Here is a 23,027-nt window from a genome sequence, read left to right on the forward strand (position 1 = left end):
TTCAAAAATACAAGCCAACCAAAACGAGAAACGACGACCCGTTATAGTGAGACGGAATTGCAGCTGATGGCCCCAGCTCGGGCAATAGTATCGCATTATACGCAAGCGTGCATTTTTGTTCTTGATGTATTCAACACATCAAAAGTGGTCAAGGAGAAAGTATATATGCAAAAAAAAAAAAAAAAAAAAACACAATCGTTTGGTAAGAAGGAAGCAAAAGAAAAATGCGAAACCGGGCGGACGTTTGGCTGATGGCGCCACACTGTCGCCCGGCAGTCACGCACGCCGACTGGCGCCGCCCTTTTTCTTTTCCTTTTTTCTTTTTTTTTTTTTTGCGAGGGACTATCGAACAAGTCACGGCCACACACACAAGAAAAAAACAAAAACAAAAAAAAATGTATCGTGGATATTTGTCATTTCATTTTCGAAATTTTGAGTTTCGAATTATTTTTAATCGAGCAAGAGGTGTGCGCTACCTTGTTGTTTTGCCGGACCAGAACGATTTATTCGAATCCTTTTTGATTTGCAAGCAGAGCAAAGCCCCGTTTCTCTTTTGTTTTTCTAAATGGTTTGGCCTTCGCTAACCTACTAACTCATCAAGCCAGCAATTTAAAGCGAAGTACAAAACAGGGGACTCCACCCGTTTTTTTTAAACGGGCCCCGAGACAATAACGACCCCTCCTATTCTTCCACGGGAAAATCAAAAAGGGCGGAGACCCGATGAATTAGCGACGTAGCCCTTGACCTCCCCGCCCAGCTCCTCGATCGCATCGATTTCCACCTGCGCGTCGTGTATCCCCGCTTAAAAAACAAAAAAAAAAAAAACAAAAAAAAAAAACATCGGGGGATCCTCCCTCGATAGCGGAAAACAAAATAAATTGTTATTTCATCGTCCTCACCGTAACTGTGATGAATTCCGGCGGAAGGAGAAGCAGCGCCGAGGGGAAGACAACGCGGCGCGTTGTGCGTCGGTTGCCACCAACCGCCGGGCGAGCACGTGATGAGCGAAGAGCCGGCGCTTAGGAAGCCGCGGTGGCACGAATACAAGACGCTACTGTAAACGGGCATCGTCGGTGGTGCGGCGGACGGAGCGACGAGCGACGGACCGGAAGCGGCCGATCCGTTCCAGTGCTGGATGCGCGGCGAGAACGGCGACGACGAGAAACTCCTGCGCATCGGAAGCATCTGATAGCGGCCGTTGGCGATCTCTGGCGGCAGCGGACAGCCACGCGCTTCCTGTTTGAACGACGACGATGCGCCTGTTGCCCAAAAAATCAAAACAAACACAATTGAAATAAGTTTGATAGGATCATCAATCAAAAAGTGGGGGAATGAAACGGGAAGCCGGTTGTGCGATATAAAAACGGCACTTGAAAATGCACCAACGTTTTGCGAATGCGGAATGCAGTTGGCCGCATTCCGCGAGCATCTAACGAGCTGTGTCAAAATGACACGCAGATCGAGCAAACGATTCTAAACAACAAAAAAATATCACGAATAAATCAAGATGTGAATCGCTTGATAGCGAAAAAAAAAAAAAGAAAAGAAAAGCTGTTGTCTCTTTACGAAAATCACGGACCACACGCAAAGATCCCAGACAATTTTGATGGTCCACAAGAGGATTTTGTGTTTGTGAAAATAAAATAAGGAACAAAGTGAAATCCGCTCCGTCACTTGATAAGCAGGAAGGAGAAGACGAAAAAAAAAACGGCAATGGCGCGACGACAACAACAATAAAGAGAAGGAAAAAAAAAAAAAAAAAAACACGGGAGGGGGTGGGTGAATCTTCATCATCATCGTAATAATAGTACAATAAAATAATCCCTCAGGAGAAAATAAAAATACGTTCTTTTTTATTTTTCAGCTTTGAAAAAAAGAAAAAATGGGGGAAAGAAAAAAAATATATATCAATAAAGATTACCACACGTAGATGCGCACCCCGTGGCAGTCCCGCAGAAGCGGGAGAAACATCGTGTGTGTTTTCCGCGGTAAATCATAACGCAAGAGACAAGCGCCCCGGCGCATTCCGCGTGACATTTACGTCTTCCCCTCTGTCGTTGAGATTTCCTTCCCACCCCTCCCCCCACCTCCACCCGAAAGAAGGGGGGGGGGGAGGGATCTTTTCAATTTTCTTTTCATCTTCCAAAGTCACTGTCGTCATCTTTTTTATTAGATTCTTCTTTCCTATACTTTATTTTCTTCTTTTTTCCCCACCATTTTTTTTTTGATTTTTACGATCAAGGAAAAGAAGTTGGCCAAAGAAGAAAAACACGAAATAAAATTTGTGTTTTTTTTTTTTTTTAAACGCTCGTCAAAACCACCCCTTTTATCGTTCGGGACACGACGTAGCGCCTCTGGTGTCCAATTTTGCAGACTCGATTCTCGCAATTAAAAGAAACAAAATCAAAAAAACATAACTCACGAAATTCTAAAATAATAAAAAGGAAAAGACCACACGATGGAAACGCCTACAAAAAAAAACGAATCGTTTAATGGCTGCGCTTAATCATCGATTCAAGTCGCCATATCGCTCCCAAACATCAGGATAGAAAGCGAAAGACACACAGCGGGAGTACCTATCCACATAAAAAAAAAAAAAAAAAAAAAAAAGAACGTGACCACCTACCTACACGCACAAACCCTTACCGGGCGACACAATCCAATAAGGGAAAAAAAAAAAAAAAAAAAAATCAAAGAGAAGCTCCTTTTGAATTACGCGCCACCCTCAAAATAGGAACCACACACAATAAAATAAAAGAAATTCAAAATGGAATTTCATTTGACGTGGTCCGTTAGTATTTTTTTTTTTTTTTTACCGATCATTTGCCAACCGCATCCTTCCCTCCCAAAAATTAAAAACGAACGTCGAACTGGAATGAGAAAAGAGACTTTCACAATCTCCAATTCATTCTGAAAACAACCAGAAATGGTTGGGTTTTTTTTTTTTTGGGGCTGCACCCGAATTAAAAAAAAAAAAAAAGTGATCCCCTTTACTACACCACTACGACCAAAACGAGACGAAGACTACTACTACTACTACTACTACTTACTATATTACTACGAAACTCTTCTTTCTCTCTCGTTTTTTTTTTTTTTCTTCTTCCTTTTTACTACGAACAAACCTTATATAGAGAACAACCTTTCTCGGCCTTGTGCCCGCGCCAAATACGGATCAAACTACCGTACACATTCACAAATTGTCTTCATTTTTTTTTTTCATTCCTTCCTTTTCGAGAATTCTTAAAGGCTTAACCCCCCCCCCCCCCCCCCAAAAAAAAAAAAGAAAATCGGACTAGGAGGGTCCTAGGGGTGGGGTCGTAAATCACGTGTTGTTTTGTTTGTACAAAACTGACCGCGCACATTGTAAATACCATCCACTACAACACGTCTATTCATCGACTCTATCGAGCTATCCCTCCTGCATTTAAACTAAAAAAAAAAACAAAAAAAACAAAACAAATGTCTTTTGAAAGTATCGCACACACTTTGAGCGGCCGTTGCGTCGCGGACCTACCGCGCTGTCCGCCATCGACTTCTTCTTTTGCTCGTAGATCAAAGCGAAGCCAGCAGGAAGGAAGTAACAACAACAACAACAACGACGGACGATGAACAAAACAAAAAAAAAATAAATAAAAAATAAAACGAGCCAGGATGCATGTTTCATTCATGGTCACCGGTGGTGCTGACTCGACGGGCCGTCCCGGGGCTCACGGCCATCACAACAAAAAAAAAAAGCCCAGAGAGCGCAATAAGAAAGGCGAGCGGGGACGACCGAACTGATCGGGGGCGCGTGTTCAGATGGCCCATTGATACGCAGATGAGCGCTCGTCGGAGTATTTTGTGTGTAGGAGAACAACCTCCGCCCACCCACAAAAAGGGTCTGGATTTTTTTTTGTGTGTGTGTGTTCAGTCGGCGACGACGACGCCGACTGAACAACGAAAGGATCGCAAAATCAGCCGTTTCGATCTACAAGTTTGTGACAGAGAGCGAGAGACGACGCATTTTCTGTTTCACGGTCGTCCGTGAATGCCTACAACAATAGGAAAACAAAACAAAACAAAAAAAAAAAAATTCTTCGTTTTGTTTTGTTTTGTTTTTTTGTCAGAAAAAAAAGTGTGTGCGCATATAAAAACGGAGTGTGTGTGGAAGAAGATTCCTCAGCCACAAGAACAAGGACCAGTGGTGGGTCGTAAAATCAATCAAGAGTGATGAACTGACTTGAGCAGGGTAATTGATGACTCTCGGCGTCTCCCGCTGCTTTGGCTTGGCTCCATACACACGATACATCCACTACCTCCTTCTCTTTTTTTATTTTTGATTATCTTTCACGATTTTTTTTTTTTTTTTTCTAGTTTGGTTTGACTTTGTAGACGAACAATATTTTGCCCCTACCTAACTGAATTGTTATTGTTGTGGCTGCTGTCGAGTAAACGTTTTTTTTTTGTTTTTTCAACGAGGAGGATGGCCAGAGCTTTCTCAAATCGTTTGTCTCGCTCGCCCGTTCATTGGATCAGACAAATTGAATAGGCAAATGAGGGGCTTCAATCAACCCCATTGCAGCACCGAAACTTTCAAACAAGAAAAAGAGAAAATCGCCACTAAAGAAATGAAAACAAAAACAAAAACAGGCGAGAAAGAAAACGATCCAGGTCTGTGTGTGTGTGTTTAATCACTCTTAATGGAATCACGATCGCCCCATTCTCATTAAGAAAACGGTCCTGATTGGATCTGGCGCCACGCACAGCAAACGGCCATTTTTTTAAATGTCGAAACGAAGGAGAAAAAAAAAAACAAAATTAAAAAAAAAAAAAAAAAAAAAAAAAAGACCTTCGACAAAAGAAAATGGGGAAGAAAAAAAAATGTGAAGAAGAGGAACACATTATTCTACGAAGTATAACGAGATTGAGCACGCGTGGAAGTGCTCATATCATTTTACGATCGACAGGCGAAAAAGAGAGAGAGAGAACTTTGCGTTACACTATCGACACGCTGCTCTATGAAAGGCTGAAGAGAGGCGAAGGTTAGGGATATCGTTAAATTACAAACAACGCAGGTGAAAACAACAACAACAAAGAGTTGAAACTGGAAAAAAAAGAAAGAAAGAGGATGAATAAGTGCTGCTAAAGCTATACAATACATTCCACCGGCATCTATCCAAAATCCAATTTGCATCGGATCGGGACGACCAATTTTCCCCCCTCAATGAGATTGAATAATTCATCAGCAACCTGGGCCACAATAAACAAACACACACACACGAAAAAAAAACTAAATTGTGTGCATTTTTTTTTTCTTATTAAACAACCGTCGGCTCGAATCAGCAATGTGATCGATTCGCACCGGGCGCTCGCTCGATCGTGAACCGAACCAATTAACTATATCTACACACACGTAGACACAAGGCTGACTCTTTAACAACCTGTGACTACGCTTTAAATAATAAAAAAAAAAGAAACAGAAAAAAGGATTTCTATTTCCTTTCGTTTCTCGTCCGTGTGATTAGGAAGATTACACGCTGCCATAGTTACGTTCGACTTTTGGGATGGCCAGTCGTTATAACATCATAAAAATCCCAACAACAAAAAACAGACACGCACACAAAACAAAACAAAAAAAAAAAGTATGAATAGAAAAACACGTTCACACACAAAACGTAGAGCGTTGCATAATTCAAGCGTGTGCGCATTTCTCTAAATTGGAACGGATAAGATCGCGCGTAGGCCCTCACTAATCAAACATTTTCTTTTAAAAGAAAATGTGTTTGAAGATATCTAAGTAAATAGCATTCACGTGAGTACACCTTCAATGAAAACAAGAATTATTTGAGGAAAAAGAAAAAAAAAAAAATATTAAAAAAGGGCTGGGTTGATTTAGTAGCAAAGAGGCGCGTCCCTTCTTCAGTTTCGGAGAACGAAAGACAAAATATAAAAGGGAATGATCGAGTGTGTTGTCATTTACATCGTATTCCATCAAATTATCCATATTTCATCGAGCATCCTACCATATTCCTTTTCGCAAAAGAATTTCTGAATACTAAAAAAAAAAAACAAGCGAGGAAAATTGAATTCCATCGACGAGTGCAGTAAGCTAAATGACGTCACGGACAACAAGACAATGCCATCGACTGCTGCGAGATCGCCCAGGGTCCTTTACGAAACACACACAAAAAAGAACAAGGCGGACACACAATACGACACCATTTACAATCATCATCATCATCATCATATCGAAAGAAGACAAAAAAAAAAAAAAAATTTCTATTTCAATTTTCGTGTGGCGAACACGAAGGAGAGAGTTGCAGCCGCGTTACTATCTAAGAAAAATCCCGTTGTGTCTGCGTGAACGAACTGCTGTTTGTTATGTAGGGGAGAGAGAGAGAGAGACTTTCACTCTGGCCCGCATATATTTATGAAAAATATGTCCCTCTTCTTCTTGCTTCGAGTTCTTTATGATAACACTCGTCGACGAGGAGCAAAAGAGGTGCAGATGATGATGATGATGATGATGACCGGCGGGAAGAATGCAAATCGAATAAAATGACGGGACAATGGCTTAAGAGACTCTCTGTACCCATTTCGGACGAGTATATTCATCTCTCCCCACATGCGCCAGTCTTTTCTATTTTTTTTTTTTTTTTTACAAGTGTGTACCTTTTTTTTTTCATTCTTTCTTTTTTCGTGAGGAATGAAAAAAAAGGGGAAACAATTGAACGAGGGGATGGGCAATGCGAATTTACTCTTGTCTAATAAATGTACCCAGAGGTTCATTATAAAAATCAGAGAAGCACCGGCGGTCACATTTCAGGGAAAACTTTTGTTCATTTTTTTTTTTTTTAAAAAAAAAAAAAGGTGGCTGCTAACGAGCTGCTAAAGGCAGTTCAAACTATCCCGTTTCAAAATGCATACACACAGGTCCTTTTTTTTTTTAAAGCAATAAAAACACATTTTTTTTTTCGGTGTAGTTTAGTTACCTTCGCACCACCTCCTAGCAATCTACCGACTCCTCCTATTTTGGACTCTGTGTGTGTGTGTAGGTCTACGCTGTGTGAAATTACATAAAACAAAGAACGAGCAACTTGTTGCTTTTCTTTGGCTCCAGGGCCGATATTTTCAAGGCGGACTCTTGTCTCAAACAATTAAAAAACATCTCTTTTTTTTTTCTTTCTCTCCCTCTGAATTTCTTTCATCTCTTCAACGGAAAAAAAAAAAAATCTTCAAAAAAAAAAATTTAGTCTAGTCCGCCCACCGTCGACTCACGCCGGCAGACTCACGCCGGCAGACACACACACACACACACACACACACACAGCAGGTAGCCCCGAAAATCTTCTCGGGGTTGAGCGGGGGCGTCGAATATTCTCCACCCATTTTCCGATAAGGATTGCGTGAAAGGAATCCCGCAAAGTTCTCTCGTCTTCGTCATTACGTAAAACGAAAAAAAAAAAAGAAAAAATACATGCGACTATTATTCAAAGCGCTTTCCCACCATTCGAAAAACCGGGGGGAAACAAAAAAATGTTTTCGACGTGTGGATCTAAACAGAAAAATAGAAACAAGCGATCCCCGTGGCATCGATCGACAACGATACGGTGCAACCAAATGCCAACGGAGGGGGGGCTAACGCGTATAGATTGTTGCTGTGTACTCTCTCTCACCATGACTCACTTTTTTTTTCTCTCTCTCCGATAAGTTCTACGACTAACGCACGAACTCAAGTCAAGTGGGACTCGACGCCCGCGATGTTCAACATCGCCAAACGAACGGGACTAAAATAAAAAAAAAAAAAAAATACAAATCTTTATAAAATGATGCATAAAAAAAAAAGAAGAGCTGTTATGGAGGATTCTTTGCCTCTCACTCTCTCTCCACAAGACGTCGTGAATTCACGCAAAAAAAATATACAAGGGATTCCTTAAAGTCTCTCACGAACTCTTTCGATCGTGAGTGATGGTGTAGGCATCTCAGTGGCGTTGCATTCTGACTGACTCGAGATGATCCATCAACAAACGCGGTCAACACTGTCTAGCGTGCTGGACAAACGCGGACGTTCACAGTTAGCGTCGACTGTTGAAAAAAAAAAAAGGACGGGCGTTGTGCAATTAAAAGTCGAAAGAGCGCACGCAAAAACAATATGGTGCACGTAATCTTTGTACGTGTAAGAGGGAGATTCTCCTACTGCATCTCTGAGAGAGAGAGAGAGAGCTGCAGCGTGGGAAATGAGAGAAATCGTCATCTGAGTCGTCAACGAGGTAACGACACAGCGAAAATAAAACAAAATGGCCCAACAACGTGGTCAAAACAATGGGACACCACAAAGTGAGGGGAGAGATAGGAGCCACCAAGAAAACAAAAAAAAAAAAATAAAAACAAGGAGAGATTCTTGTTGTTGGTTGCATAGACGTTCTTTTGCATCTCATCTGAGATTCGTTTGGATGTGTAAGAAGCAAACAAAGCACGGTAACGTTGACCCTTGAGCTTGGCCGCGCACAAAAGAATTGAAACCCCCTAACTGTTTGTGGCCACTTGATTGCTGGTCTTTCGAAATCAAGAAGAAAAAAAAAAAGCTTTTCGTGTTAAGGTCCTTTATTTTTTTTTTATTTTTTTTTTTTTGTTCTTCGTGTTTCATCACTTTCACGGGCTGAATTGCTCCGCACACAGAGCAGTTTGGAAATTGATTGGAAAAGCCACACAAATAGAAAATAAAGATGCCAGCGCCTGTTGGTTAATTGAATCGCGTGAAGGTCCTTGCTGTCTAATCGATTTGAATGAGCACGCGGGATTGCAGCCATTTCACGATCCCTTTTTCTCTCGCCTTCGAAAAGCTAACGATTATTGGCTATCACGATGAAGATGGGGTCGTTAGGAATTCAATGACGCCAAAAAGCAAAAAAAAAAAAAAAAAAAAGGCTAATGGAGTGAAATGGGGCTCGGATGTTGGCTCTTTGCGATTCGTGTTGAATCATCGCATGACGTCACCTCTTACCAACAACAAACCCTTGGTTAAAAGGGGGGGGGGGGATTTGATAATTCCATTCAATCAGAAGAGGTAAAAAAAGAACGGCGATTGTTACGTACTACCTAGACGGCCAGCTCTTTTAAACAGCCAGTAGGAGTTTTTTTTTTTTTTTAAATAAAAAAAAAATCCACAATCTCGAGCGGGAGCCGCTTTCTCCTACGTCATCGTACAGAGCGGCCGTGACCAACAGTCTCAATTGAAACGGCCAACGTTTCTCTCTCTCTCTCTTGAGACTTTCAGTCGCCGTGTCCTCTTGTTTCTTCCTTTTCTTTCGCTGGTGGTATTATACAGAAACAATGCCGCACACATTTGAATATGTTTCAAGACCCGACACAACACGAGGACGGGGCAAAAGAAAAAAAAAAATAACAAGAAAGACGATATCCTTCCGTCTCTTTTTCAGAGGAATGAAAGGAAGGCGGCGGGACAGAGAGAAAGTGCCGTGAAATCATTCAAAGCCGCAGTGACGAGCCGCGTCCAATTCCACCTGCTATGCACCCCCCGCCGCTCACGACACACGCGGATCAATTAGCATTCCCTTTTGCTTGTTAGAAAAAGAGAGAGAGAAGGACGAAGGTGGAAATAGAACAAGCAAAAAAAAAAAAAAAAAAAAACAAGAGAGAGAGACTGTCATTATATAAGGACGGCTCATTCAAAAAAAAATTCGGTTGGCTAGAGCAATTCGCTTTGGTTCATTTCCTACGTTAGCCTTGTAATTATAACCGCAACAAAAGTGCCGTTATTCAAATAAGAAGGAAGCAAAAAAAAAAAAAAAAAAAAAAAATGACCAAAAAAAAAAAAAAAACGAGTTGGAAATCATTTCAATCGATCACACGCCGTCATTTTGTTGGTCGCAACAACAAACAACAACAAAAAAATGCCTGACCTTGTTTATAATTTCGGGATTCCTGGACACTCCCTGGGTGGTTTCATCCCAGTTTTTTTGTTTCCCGAACGTTCCACACCCTACTCCAAATCACGATTCTTTCTATTCCCAACCAAAACGTCCCGCAACGCACAACAAAAATCCAGGGTCACTATTTTCTTCTTTTAAAAAAAAAAACGGACATAAACCAAAGTTTGTTTTCCCTCGATTGGATGTAATCGTTCTTCCCTCCCCCCTTTTGCGTGTGGCTATTTGCCACCAACGGAGCGCGACCAAACCCCACGGATGTAAAACATCAGGACAGACAAGTGGAATGTGTTTGTTTGTTTGTTTGTTTTTTTAAGAAAAAAGAGTCGCCCGTCTTTCAGGGAAAAAACAAAACAAAAAAACAATCAACATACGGTATGTCTTACCCTCTTCGTTTGAATATGAAACAAGTAGACATCGTGATTCAGAGAGAAAGAGAGAGGAAGCGGAGGAGGTGCATAAATCAAAGGCAAGATGAATTCTACTGGTGCTGCACCCCACCCGCAGTCGGATCCCAAAAATTGAATACATTCCAACAAATGAAATATAGATATATGCAATATGTTGGAAAGACAATAAAACAATAGATAAAAAAGCGAAATTGAATTTAAAGGGGAAAAAAAATGAATGGGGGGCGTTTTCATCTCCCAGGTTTAAAATCTATGGGCAATGTGGCGGGATAAATAAAATTTCAAATCGTTTGCCCTCCTTTTTCTTTGTGCTGCTGTGTGTACATCAACTAGGAGGGAACGGACAACGTTGAAGTCGGTCAGGAATTTAAAAAAGAAAAAAACTTTCACAAGACTTTGGCACGACGGCAGTTTCAAAAAAGAAAATTGCGCTGTGTCGTTAGAGAGAGGAAATAATAAAGACTCTTGTTCAATCAATCGAGTGTTGAACGCGATGTACACAACGGGAGTCTTGATTGCTGGCAAACCCAATGAACCGAGGAGAATCAAAAGGCCCAAAAAAGAAAGAAAGAAAGAAAGGAGTTGAAGTCAAAAATGCGATGATGTGCCGGCATCGAAGTACCAGACAACTACAACAACAAGCAACAACTACGCTATTACTTGGGACATGTTAACGATGATTCATTGAGCATGGCCACAAACTCTCACGGCTGCCGAACGGCCATTATCGACAAGCCTTCACGATCTTTTTTTCCCCCATACTGACAAACATAACCAACACGTTGACGACACGCAACAGCTGGTAGCGCTTGTTTCAAATCAGTTTCTCTTCAAGCGATCGCTTAGATCCCGCGTGATTGCCTGAGATTTTTGTGTAATCAATCAAAAATGAGGCGCCCGATTTGAACGAGCAAAGAGGATCGAAACGTCTGCATTCTGGGAAACGATCATTGGCAATCACGAAAGATGAGAAGTCGGACGACACACATTTTATTATTTTGTTTTTCGAATGTAAAATCCGCAAGCGCCTTACGTGTTTGTGTCGCGGGAGGAGGAACTTAATGACAGGGGACGGATGCGCACACGCAAATGGGCGGCGGCGGCAGCAACTGGCGGCGGCTGCGGCAACGGCCAACGCACTTTGCATAATGGTCGTTAAAAAAAAGGAGGGAGAAAAAAAATTTTCCTCTTTTCCCTCATTTTACTTTTTATTGCTATTTAAACATCCCTCCTCCCTAGTTTCCCATTTTTTTTTGTTTCTCTTTTCCTTTCGTTTCGTGTTTCGCCTTTTTTTTTCATATCTGACTGGAGGCCATCGGCCAGTTCACGAGTTCTTTTCGTCCACAATCTTCAAACTGCATGTCTTTTTCGTGAAAACACGGGATAATGCGTTTGGGTGTGTAGTACTCTACCGACATTAGCATTATTTCCGTCCAATTAAGTGTGGAAAGATAAAGAGAGAAAGCAAAAAATAAAAAATAATAATAATAAAATGTTTCAAACAAGAAATGAACGGATTGGAAATTTTTCTGTCTGTGTGTACAGCGAAAAAAGAATTTCTTTAAAATTTTGCTAGCGTGAAAAAAAAAAGACTTTGGGCGTTTGTTTTTCTTTTTTAACAATTTAAAAAAAAAAAAAAAGAGAGGGGGGGAACAATGAACAGTTTCGCTGCACAATATGTATATAGCTCCCACTCTTGTATAATACCCTTCAATTAAGCGAAATCTAATCATTTCTCACTCGCTTAAACTATTCATTTATTCTAAGTCGAGGATAGAAGAGACTCGACGACTTGGAAAAAGAGAAGTAGTAGTAGTAGTCGTTGTTATTATTATGATTATCATTATTCGAGCGGCGAAAGGCAAGGCAGATGGACGAAAACGAGTTAAAAGAATGAGCTGCGGAGATATAAAGCGGCGAAGGGAGAGAAAAAAAATAGATAAAGAGAGAGTCTTGTATGTGTTACGATGATTAGATTTAGGGATAATATATATCTATATCTATATATACTAAACAGTTAGAATGATGGTCTCTTGTGGTCTGTCGTTGTCGTTCTTTTTTTTTTTCTCTCTCTTCTTATCTTTATCTTTCGCATCGTGCGTGAAGAAAAAGAGCCAAAGGGAGAACGAAACAGCCAAGGTGTTGGCTCTCGTCGGGGAAAAAAAAGCAACAAAATAAAAATATATTTATCACGAGATGAAGAAGAAAATAAAAATACAGCCGTGTGCTGTTGTTGTTGTTTCTACCAAGGAGAAAGAAAGAACAAAAAAAAAAAAAAAAGAACAGTTTGTTTTGTTGAATTTTCTCTCTCTCCTCTTTTTGTTTTAACGATCGGCCGAGCCAAATGATAAGACTCTTTGGTTAGAAAAAGAAAAAAAAAACAAGCGACTCAAAGAAAGAAATAATAATATGAAGAAGAAGAAGAAAAAAAAAGTCTTAAAACGGGGCGAGAGAAAACTCTCACTTCATTAACTGTCCTACAACAACAATATAGTGGGACGAGCAGTTTTCGCAATGGGTTCGTTCGTTCACTCGCTCTTGTAACCCCTTCATTACATGGACACTGGCCATGGGTCAAACATTCCAACCCCTTATTTTCACACAAAAATGACTCCCGCCGGCGTCATTTTCTCTTCCTCTCTTAAAAAAAAAAAAAAATCCCGAACTAGAAGAAACACATTTTTCTTTATCTCTTTCTCTCGCTCCATCTCCATCTCTCGGCCCTGTCTGTCTGCGTCTGGTATTCATTAAGCCAAGAAGGTCAACTTGGAACACCACCAATTTATCCTCCTCTTTCTCTTTCTCTCTCTCTCTCGCTATCCTCAACAAATTTACAATTCGGTCGGTCCGTAACATCACGCAACCACTATGTCGTCGTCCAGGATCTTGCCCGTCCAGTGGTGTAACCTATAAAAAGCAAAGACGTCGCTGTTCGGCGCAAGGGGGATTTCGGCAATCGGCTGGTGGATTGATAGACAAGATACAAGAGCTACGTATCGCGCGAAACTCACGTCAATCAATCAAAGAAGGGAAGGAATAAAAAAAAAAAAAAGCCCGTCAGCAACTAAGAGACGGATTACCATAAGTCAATATCATTACAACAAAAAAAAAAAAAAAAAAGAAAAAAAGAAAAGGAGGAGTTTTTTTTTTCCTGGAATTGGACGCGCAGTGATTGTGTTTGCAATGCCGAATGAGTAAAGAAGTGAGAGAAAGGAGTCATTTGCCGAATTGTGGAAGGCAATTTATGCAAGAGGAAAAGCCAATGCTGGTGGAAGAATGAGACGTACACCCCCAGCTTCTCGGAGAAGACGATAATAAATAGTAGTTCTCGTGCGCCGATCAGGAATAACATTCCTATCGCCACGATCGACACCTCTCGTGTAAATGCATTGAGACAAAAAAGTGAGATAAACAGACTTTCCTTTGACTTGGGGCTGGGAACGAAAAAGAGAGACGATTCGAGGCGAAACTATACCATTTCGTTGGAGAAAAAAACAAAACAAACAACTCTTCCTTAATCTTCTACTAAAACTCAATTGAAGCATAAATCTTTTCGAGACCAAAGAAAAAAACAACAAGACCCTCGTTTTACCTCTGTAACAACTGCCTAACGCCGATCGATGAACAGATTTACGAGTAGAAAAAATAACCAGATCGTTTTCCTAGTTTCGTTCGCGTCTTTGTCATTATTGTTGGCGGAGGAATCAAATCCTCCATCTACTGGCTACGAAAAGAACTAATAGAAATAGGACTTACCATTAGCCGATGATTCGATCGGGACGCACGCAGGAAGATCTTTGGGTGTCCACTCTTTGCCGGAACACGTGAGAAGAGGTGGACCTTTCTGACGGTGACCCTCATCACAATAGTATTTGGCGGTAGCTCCGGTTCCGTAAACATTATTGACAACTCCTCTGCCGACAAAGAATCCGCCTGTAACGGTCGGTGGCCGAGGACAGCTAGCTGGAACTAAAAATCCAAGAATAGGCTACAAATAATGCTCTTACTATCGGAGTCATTGTTTTTACCACATGAAGGATTTTCTCCTGTCCATTTTCCACGGACACAATATCTAATTTCACTCTCTGGTGGTTCAAGTTCCAGACCATACCAACATTCATAGACTGCACGAGTTGAACTTAATTCTGATGTGACTACACTCACTCCTCCCTCCTGTTTAATGAACATGGTGTATAAAGTTATATTGGATGCTACATTGCTAATTAGATGTCTACCTCTATTTGCATGCTCCCTCGCATCAACGCAGGTAAAGGTGGGCATGGTTTTTTCGCTACAAAGAAAAACAGGGTTAGTAGAAATATTATTTATATTCATAACTCATTCAATCACAATTACCTATACATCGTGGCAATGGGATATAAATGGAATCCCCCAAAGTAAAAACCTGCCATACACCTTTTTGTGAGCAGTAAAGAAGACTGCTTTGGGAATTCTCCAATTCGTACCCATCCTTACAAATAATTCTTATTACATCCTGAGATTTGTACTCGCTTTTCACTGGGTCAACTGAACCATGTAACAACAGAAGTGGAATGCAGATCTCCCTTGTATCTAGGTACAAACCCAGACAAATGCGAAACGTTAATTAACACGGTACAGTAAAGAGAAGCCATGAGGAAAAGCTATAGATACCTTGGCGAACGGTGACGTTCACAATGTTCGTTGAAGTATCATTACTTGATAAAGTCAAATCAAATAGTGGTGGAAAGTTTTTGAAAATATTTGAGATTCCATTCACTGGAGAATAAACTGCAAGAAACACAGCAAAAACTGTAACATGAACTCTTAACAATCGCGCCATTTTCACATCTTTGTTTTGATTGATCTGGGTATTTTCTGCATATGCCCGACTTCCTGCGAGGATGGCGCCCTTGAAAATTAGGACAAATTCCATCGCCACCTAGCGAACAACGTTGTACTACCACAAAGCTTCCATGAGACGCGGTTTTCACCATGGCAAGCCACAACCACCCGACTTCCATTTTCTTTTTATTTTTTAATGTTTAATTGCAAAAGTAGTGCAGCCAATCCTTTCATTAATATCAATTGCAAAATCCCACTAGAAATGTTTACCATTTAGGTTTTATTTAAAAGAGCAACTAAGCAAGCGAGCACACAACGCTCATTCTGCTTTAAAGTTGTTAATCTATTTAATAACAGATGTAAAGACTTCAATTTGCTAGCTATGAAATCGTCAGATATCAGCTTACTTCAGTCTTGGGAAGTGCATTGGTTTTGCAGCAAACAAATTGCTGCAAAACGAATAAAACAACGTTAGACTGTCAACTTTGAAATCCAAATTCTAATGGCCGAGGCGAATGTTAATACTTGATACTTGGCTAAATTTCTTGAGTTTAAAGTCTTTGAATTGTTGGTGGGGAAAAATAGCATGATAATGCATATAGGTTCACTTAGTTCGGTATCCGATCGTCTTGCTATTAGCATTAAATAAAAAATAAAAAGTTTTCCGTCGAACCGGAATTGAACCAGTGACCTATGGATAACTTGTTTGATTCCACTACAGTCCTCCGCTCTACCATCTGAGCTATCGACGGATACATAAATGTTGAATTGAAACCTATTTGTAGGTCTTATGAATATTGCACAAAAATTTTATTTAACATTTATACTTATAGAAGATGAATACTTGAACGTAAAGTTAGGCGTAACTGTAGAATCTTCGGTCGTTAAAATTGCACACTATTTTTTTTTCAATATTTCAGTCTCACATTGTTGCAGACGACAAAAAAGATAATATTTCAAAATTTTTAACTGATGTCTATTGCTGTAAAGATTAAAGTTATGCAACCCAACTATTCAAGGTCTTGCTGCTTCAGTAGTCTGAAGGCTACATGGGACATGTTAGTATATAATCTTCAAAACCTCAAGTCTCTTCTTGAGCCACGAGAGAATGATTGCGAACATTGGTCTCAAGGTGGCCGGAGCTATTTTAATTGGAAGTCTAGCAAGTTATCGTTCGTCTGCGGCTTGCCTTGCAACCCCTAGTTCTTTGTAAGTAAAAAATAATTTAGAAAAATAATTTGTTTAATTATGTTGTATGTTTCAGCCCAGGAAGACAAACGAGTGTTGTTATGGGAGAAGACGTAACACTTTTCGATTTCACTGATCACAATGCTAATATCAGTACATGGGTTGAATCATCAGACACGTTAGTATATTCTTTTGTTATGTAAAGTTAATATATTACTTAAAAGATAATTTTCCTGTATAGGGTGCGCCAACCAGGAATGTCAAAGGCTACCATTGTGCTTCAGAAGGCTCAGCTTTTTCAAAGGGCAATTTTCTTTGCTTTGCTAAATCCTCAGCCCAATGGAGCTGGGTTTGCTGGAGTTCGTACTCCTGTGGATTTTGATCTATCCAGTTTCTCAACTCTGAAAATCAAATTAAGAGGTCAGGGCCAGGCCACCAATTTTAAAATCATTATAAAGCATCATGGTGAAGTTGGCGATGGTTCTCCTAGCTACGAACAGTTTTTCAATGTTACCAAAGAATTTCAAGAGTTAAGTTTGCCCATAGATAAGTTTCAACCATATTGGAGAGGGCAGGCATTACAGAATGCTGAGCCATTAGATAGCAGTAACATTACCAGCTTTGGCTTTCAGTTCTATGGTGGAGTCTATGAAGAACATAAACAGTCAGGGCCAGCAACCTTAGAGATTGACTGGGTTAAGGCATCAATCTAACCTTGAAAATTTGCAAGAAAATCTTTAATGCTGCCTCCAATGTTACACTTACTTAAAATGGGATCCAAATTATGCTGCGACAATCCAGAACACTTTTTTATGCTTTCAAATTGAAAATACATTTTCAAGAATCAGAATTTTGTTGTTTGGTGCGGTTGAGCAAATCAATATTTACTGCTCTAAGAGCATCCATAGCCCATACTGGAAAATCTTTTTTGGGATACATGGTATCCATGAAATTGAAGATAAACTCGACAAAGGTTCCATTCATAATGCTCTCACGAATGTTGCGCATTAAGCGTAGCTGATAGGCGACATTATGCACGGTTATAAGATTACAAGCTACGGTTTCTATCGTGGCGATAGTGTGCAGATATGCTCTAGTATAACGTTGACAAGTTGAGCAATTGCAGTTTTCGTCAATGGGTCGGAAATCTTGTCCAAATGACTTTAGCTTCAAATTAAGTTGCCCACTATCGACAAGGGCACATCCAAATCTCTGTTTATGAAAGAAAATATTAAAGAAGATGTACTTATTCTGAATCTCAATAGCTTACAGCCGTTCTTGTTGGGAAAACACAATCAAACATGTCGCAACCTAAAGCGCAACAGACAACGAGATCCGTTGCAAATCCAACCCCCATCAAATATCTTGGTTTATCGTTTGGTAGAAGATCTGTTGACAAATGAACCATTCTCCAGAACTGATCTTTTCCTTCCCCTCCACTAGACAAATTACTTTAGCTAGATCAATAATCAAGACAAGTAGCTTTATAAAATTTGCACCTAAGTCCACCAACTGCAAAACCCGCGACATCTCGCTCCATCAGCTGCTTGGCACTTTCGGTTCGCAATTTAGGATCTAACCCACCTTGAACAATTGGGAAAAGATTCTGAGTTTCAGGTCGCTTGTGTGCTTTTATACAACGGTCTAACCATCGCGTAGTTCTAAAAAATATTGATTGATATGCGTATTTAAATAAAAAAATATAGAATCAACTACCTGTGCATCGCTTCCTCTACTCTTGGTCCTGAGACAGTGGAACTAACTACATCATCCAACTGCATTATAATGTCTGCACCTATGGCGTTTTGAATTTCTATGGATCTCTCAGGTGTTAGCAAACACTCACTTCCTTTCAAATCAAATACAACAAAATAATAAAATTTGAAATACATTAGGCAATCTATGATTTCCAATGAAATACCATCATAAGGAGACTTAAACTTTACTCCCTCTTCTGTAATCTCAGCCAAGTCTAACAAGGAGACCATCTGAAATCCACCAGAATCAGTTAACAAATTTCTTGGCCATCCCATAAAATTATGCAGCCCACCACAACTCTCCAACAAGTCTGGACCCTGAAAGACATAAATAATACAAGCAGATCATTTGAAATTTCACAATTTTTAATTTGCTGTTTGCTGTTACCGGTCTGTTTCCCAAATGGTATGTATTACCCAACATGATTTGGCAGTTTAGCTGTTCCAATTGTTCAGGTATGATCCCTTTCAAAGAGCCCTAGAAATTGAGAACTATGTAAATTTTTTCTACTCACAGTTTCTCATTAGTTAACTGAAACATAATAATTGTGAAGTTATTGAATCAATTTATATAAGTAAATTTATTTCGAAGATTTATTTTGAACTGTTTTATCTTGTTGCTAAACGTTACCTGTGTACCGACTGGCATGAAAACCGGCGTTTCGACAACATGATGAGGTAAAGTCATGAGACTACATTTCGCTTTGGTCACTTTGCACTGCGCCAAAACCTGAAACGTTAAAGGATGACGAGACATGGCTGTATAGTCAAAATATAGGTTATTCCCTACTATCAATGGAACTAAATACAGTGTTTAAACTTTAAATAACACGTGTTGTTTTTGACGTGTAGCCTTGTTCGCTGCAGACGACAAAAATTCAATTTTATTCTTTAATTACCATGACAACCGTTTTGAAAATGCCGATTGCATCATTTCCCTTATTTTGATTAGAAAACTATACCTTCAATTATCCATGTTAACTTTGTGACAAAACCAATGCAACTCTAAAAACTGAAGCACTGTTTTGGTTTCTCGCGAAGAATTGAATTGATGCACACCATTCGATTGGCCTGCAGGGGATGGCAGTTTATTTCTACAGGGAAGTCCCTTTTCCCGATTTCCTAGTTAAACTATTTGGAACGAGGACGTCAGGTCGTACCATGCGGTACCAGTCGGATGTAGAGAGCTAATGGTAACCGCGTAGTCCTCTTAAAGGTCTGTATCTCTACCAGGTACGCGTACCCAATAAACTGTATGACGTTTAACTGTATCCTTGCCAAAGGTAAACTAGATGCATCGTTCCGCCTCGGTATCTTTTGCCAGCCTCAGGGAATACATAGATTTCGCGTTAGTTCAGTTCACTATAGTAGTGTCTTCGGTGTATAAAAAGAACTCTGCAAGAAGAGGGTTTTATGCATTTGTCGCAACAGCGTCGAAGGAGATAATTCCTGCTTTCGTTGGTTTCCGTCGATATCCTTCCAGCTAAAATGGTAAAAAGAAACTATTAGATATTACGTATTTTGCTCAAAAAACCGCACTTCTTTTGTGAAGCAATTATACTTTTACTCAACATAACATTTGGCGCTAAACGTTGATCATTTCTTTGCAGCTCACGAAGGCAAAAATAATTCTCTTAATTCAGCTGGTAACTCTGGTACTGGCCGACGTTGCCACATACGATGAAGAAGTTTCTGGTATTGCTGAAATGGAAGAAACTGCAATTGCTACGGCCGACGATTCGTCCTTAGAGAACGCCATGGACGCATCGGAGACTTTCCATCGTCGTTATTACAAGCCGAGAACCTACTACTACCCAAGATATCACTACCCCAGATATACTCCATCTTATGCACCAACTAGGAGATATTACTATCAGAGGCCCCAATACAACCAACCAAATCGCGGCTCTTATTACCGCCCTGCATACCGCCCATCGTACCAACCGCAGTACTACTATTCTACGAGCAGTTCGTCAGATTCTTCTCCACCTGTTCATAGCGATCCACCACACATCCCCGATATACCATTCATTCCTAACGATCCACCACACATCCCCGATACACCATTCATTCCTAACGATCCCCCACATATACCACATGTAGATAAGTGAAGAGTTCAACCATCTACATCAGAATTACGAAGCACTTGAAAAACTGACCAAGAACAGCAAAATTGATTCCGAAACTGACTTTACAAACTCAATTGTTACCAATATGATTTTTGTTATCACGCTTCCTGTTATCGCCCTTTTACTGTTTCGCTTTGCTCAACAATACATACACTTTAATCAGCAAATATTTTATTGTCTTTCCATAATTTCTAGTTTTTTTCAAGAAAAGGAAGACTTTCACATTTCCTGGTTTTCATTCATTTTCTAGGAGCATTGGACTAATTTTTCAATTTTGAAAGAAAAACATCAATACAGAAACTAGGGACTTGAGACTACCGAAGTAAAATTGTTTGCGTTTTGCATGGCAAAACGCATTTACACTGGATGATTAGATTTATCGACTGATGAAATTATCATGAGCATGTGTACATTATCTGAAATTTCACTACAATACCAACACACTCACTTAGTGAAGATCGGAATTCTTTACCATTCTTCTGACTCGTGTTCCTAATTTTTTAAACCAACTTCCAGGTTTTCTGTAATTCTTTTGGGTAGGAAATTGCTCTTTTTCCATCAAATCCATCAACTCTAAAATCTCCAAATTTTCCACATGCTGAACGAAATCCTCGTCCTTCGCTTCTACTTTAGTCATTGCAATCTGAGATTTCTTATCCTCGGATCTCCCATCCAATAAATCAGTGGCAAAGTCACTGATAACCTTCCAGGCGTACTCAATGTCAGAATCTTTGGCATCTTGAGCACACACGCAGAATCGAATGACGAATCGGCCATGAATACAAGCTGGTACCATGTGCAGTTTACCGGAAGCATTGATATTAGCCAACAGCTTTTGGTTAAATTGATCTTCACCCTTGACTCGAAAGCACACCAATCCCATCTACAGAAAATCAAGGTCAACAATTACTTTCCCTAACTCCTTTTCTGGTAGAAAAGTTGAGCATAACATACCCGAACATTGTTGCAAACTTCGAAGCGCTCATCAGCTTTGACTAGGAGTTCGAAACATTTAGCTAGACGACAATGCTGGCGAATATAATTTTGCAATCCTTCCACACCGTAATTGCGGATGACAAACCACAGCTTGAGGGCACGGAATCGACGGCTCAATGGAATACCCCAGTGCTGGAAAAAATGCATGGCTACATGAGTATGGATTCAAAAATTTATTAATATTTTCGATTTACCCTGTAATCTATAGCTTTGTCGGAATGGCTATGCTGTAAATATAGCGGATCGACGACCATGGCTTGGGTCAGCTTAAAACGATCTTTTACCCTGTGATTAGATAAATCAATTACGTCTTCGTATAACAGTATAGATATTGATGAAGACTAACCACATAGTGGAACAATCGAAGTTGGTCAGAAGCCACTTGTTTGGATTGGTATTAAATGACGTGGCGTACTCGATTCCCTCCATCAAATACTTGAATTCCGGGCAGATGAACGCATTGCCAGCGTAAGCAGCATCGACGTGAAGCCATGCCCCAGCCTCTTTAGCAACCGGACCTATCGAAATAAAAAAAGTTATACGATTGCAACGGATATTAGTTGTCAAAGATAACAAGGATTTTGAGGATTTAGCTTGCCGATTTCGGCCAGATTGTCAAACGAGACGCAAGAGGTGGTTCCTAATGTCGCTGACACGAAGAATGGGACCAAGCCCAAAGCTCGGTCTTCATCTATAGCCTGCAAATATCAAATGCGTTATTGAAATCAAAGGGAAAATATTAAAGAAATACCTTGGCTAACGTAGCACCACGCAAAGATAAATTCTCATCTGCCTCCAGAATGCGTAATTTTGTAAATGCAATCATTGCAGCCTTTTCTACGCACGAATGAGCCTCCTTTGAACAATAGGCAACTAGCTTGGATAGCAGGACACCGTCCTCAGTGAATGGATCTAGAACTTTAAGTTCCTTTATTTTCTGGGCACGGGCAGCTAGTAGAGATACCAACACACATTCACTAGCTGATGACTAAATGGAGCCATTCAAAAGAGATCGCGTTATTCAACCTTCCGATTAGTTTGTCGTTACTTAACACACAGAAACATTAATACCTGCATGACTCCACCACCTTTGTTGTCTGAAAAGGATAAAAACTCGCGCGGAAGACCAATCATTTGACCTACATTAAAAGATTAATCAAAATCCAAATTTTGAAGCTAATTAAAATTTACCAAGCCAATCAAGAACGATAGTCTCCAATTCAGTACATGCAGGATTGGCGGCCTGTGCAAGATGTTTGAAATTAATTTAAAACGCCGCTTTGACAATCAAATTATTGGGCTAGTAGTTGCGATCATTATGCTTACCCAAGAGAAACCAATTGCCCCAATTCCATCAGATAACATATCACCGAGAATGGAGGGGAACGAATTACCCGATGGAAAGTAAGCGTGAAACCGCGGGTGCTGCCAGTGGGCCACCTATCGCAATCAAAACCAATGTAATGCCAAACCAGCGAACTATGACAGCCATTAACGATGCACAACAAAATGCTTGCACTTACACCAGGCATGATTTTAGTCTCGACATCCGACATGATTTCCTTCCACTTTTCACCTTTTTTCGGTGCGTTTTTGGGAATCATTTCACGCAGATATCCCGGTTCAATTGACGGAGTCACACGTCTCTCTCCTATGGTTTCCATGTACTCGATGATGTAGTCTACCATCTCCCTGCCACGTTGGCGGAATTCTTCACTATCCATCTCTTGTTGTTTCCTTGATGTTTGGCCTAATTTTGGTTAAAGTGAAGTGTTACCATCAAATTATTTAGAT

General features: G+C 40.2%; 5 protein-coding genes and 1 non-coding gene across 6 annotated transcripts in view; 2 read left to right on the forward strand and 4 right to left on the reverse strand.

The window, feature by feature from the left end:
• LOC130701110 (uncharacterized) overlaps positions 1–15,225 on the reverse strand; it is a 28,782-nt gene extending 13,557 nt beyond the window's left edge. The window contains exons 1-6 of the mRNA XM_059497322.1: positions 14,993–15,225; positions 14,696–14,911; positions 14,575–14,630; positions 14,368–14,512; positions 14,096–14,308; positions 900–1,259 (exon numbers count right to left, since the gene is read on the reverse strand). Coding sequence (XP_059353305.1) covers positions 900–1,259; positions 14,096–14,308; positions 14,368–14,512; positions 14,575–14,630; positions 14,696–14,911; positions 14,993–15,161 — 1,159 coding nt within the window. The 5' untranslated portion in view covers positions 15,162–15,225. The remainder of the gene's footprint in view (positions 1–899; positions 1,260–14,095; positions 14,309–14,367; positions 14,513–14,574; positions 14,631–14,695; positions 14,912–14,992) is intronic.
• A 601-nt stretch (positions 15,226–15,826) lies between these two features.
• On the reverse strand, positions 15,827–15,915 carry Trnay-gua (transfer RNA tyrosine (anticodon GUA)). The gene is given in 2 exon segments: positions 15,827–15,862; positions 15,879–15,915. It is a non-coding gene; the product is annotated as a tRNA-Tyr (tRNA).
• Positions 15,916–16,152: 237 nt separating this feature from the next.
• Positions 16,153–17,154, forward strand: LOC130701160 (uncharacterized). The gene is made up of 3 exons (XM_057523138.2): positions 16,153–16,372; positions 16,428–16,529; positions 16,593–17,154. The coding sequence occupies exons 1-3, from the start codon at positions 16,272–16,274 to the stop codon at positions 17,062–17,064; spliced, it is 675 nt and encodes a 224-aa protein (XP_057379121.1). The 5' UTR covers positions 16,153–16,271; the 3' UTR covers positions 17,065–17,154.
• On the reverse strand, positions 17,148–18,958 carry LOC130701131 (queuine tRNA-ribosyltransferase catalytic subunit 1-like). The gene is made up of 7 exons (XM_057523100.2): positions 18,740–18,958; positions 18,497–18,586; positions 18,273–18,426; positions 18,068–18,200; positions 17,851–18,012; positions 17,622–17,790; positions 17,148–17,563 (listed from the first exon to the last, which is right to left on the reverse strand). The coding sequence occupies exons 1-7, from the start codon at positions 18,863–18,865 to the stop codon at positions 17,189–17,191; spliced, it is 1,209 nt and encodes a 402-aa protein (XP_057379083.1). The 5' UTR covers positions 18,866–18,958; the 3' UTR covers positions 17,148–17,188.
• Positions 18,959–19,458: 500 nt separating this feature from the next.
• On the forward strand, positions 19,459–20,406 carry LOC130701164 (uncharacterized). The gene is made up of 2 exons (XM_057523142.2): positions 19,459–19,599; positions 19,719–20,406. The coding sequence occupies exons 1-2, from the start codon at positions 19,597–19,599 to the stop codon at positions 20,217–20,219; spliced, it is 504 nt and encodes a 167-aa protein (XP_057379125.1). The 5' UTR covers positions 19,459–19,596; the 3' UTR covers positions 20,220–20,406.
• On the reverse strand, positions 20,374–22,963 carry LOC130701122 (tyrosine decarboxylase-like). The gene is made up of 10 exons (XM_057523086.2): positions 22,757–22,963; positions 22,560–22,673; positions 22,425–22,476; positions 22,305–22,372; positions 21,985–22,221; positions 21,832–21,931; positions 21,580–21,751; positions 21,428–21,518; positions 21,192–21,365; positions 20,374–21,120 (listed from the first exon to the last, which is right to left on the reverse strand). The coding sequence occupies exons 1-10, from the start codon at positions 22,955–22,957 to the stop codon at positions 20,686–20,688; spliced, it is 1,644 nt and encodes a 547-aa protein (XP_057379069.1). The 5' UTR covers positions 22,958–22,963; the 3' UTR covers positions 20,374–20,685.
• Between the last annotated feature and the right edge of the window lie 64 nt (positions 22,964–23,027).

Source organism: Daphnia carinata, chromosome 10, assembly GCF_022539665.2.
Source record: "Daphnia carinata strain CSIRO-1 chromosome 10, CSIRO_AGI_Dcar_HiC_V3, whole genome shotgun sequence".
Classification (NCBI taxonomy): domain Eukaryota; kingdom Metazoa; phylum Arthropoda; class Branchiopoda; order Diplostraca; family Daphniidae; genus Daphnia; species Daphnia carinata.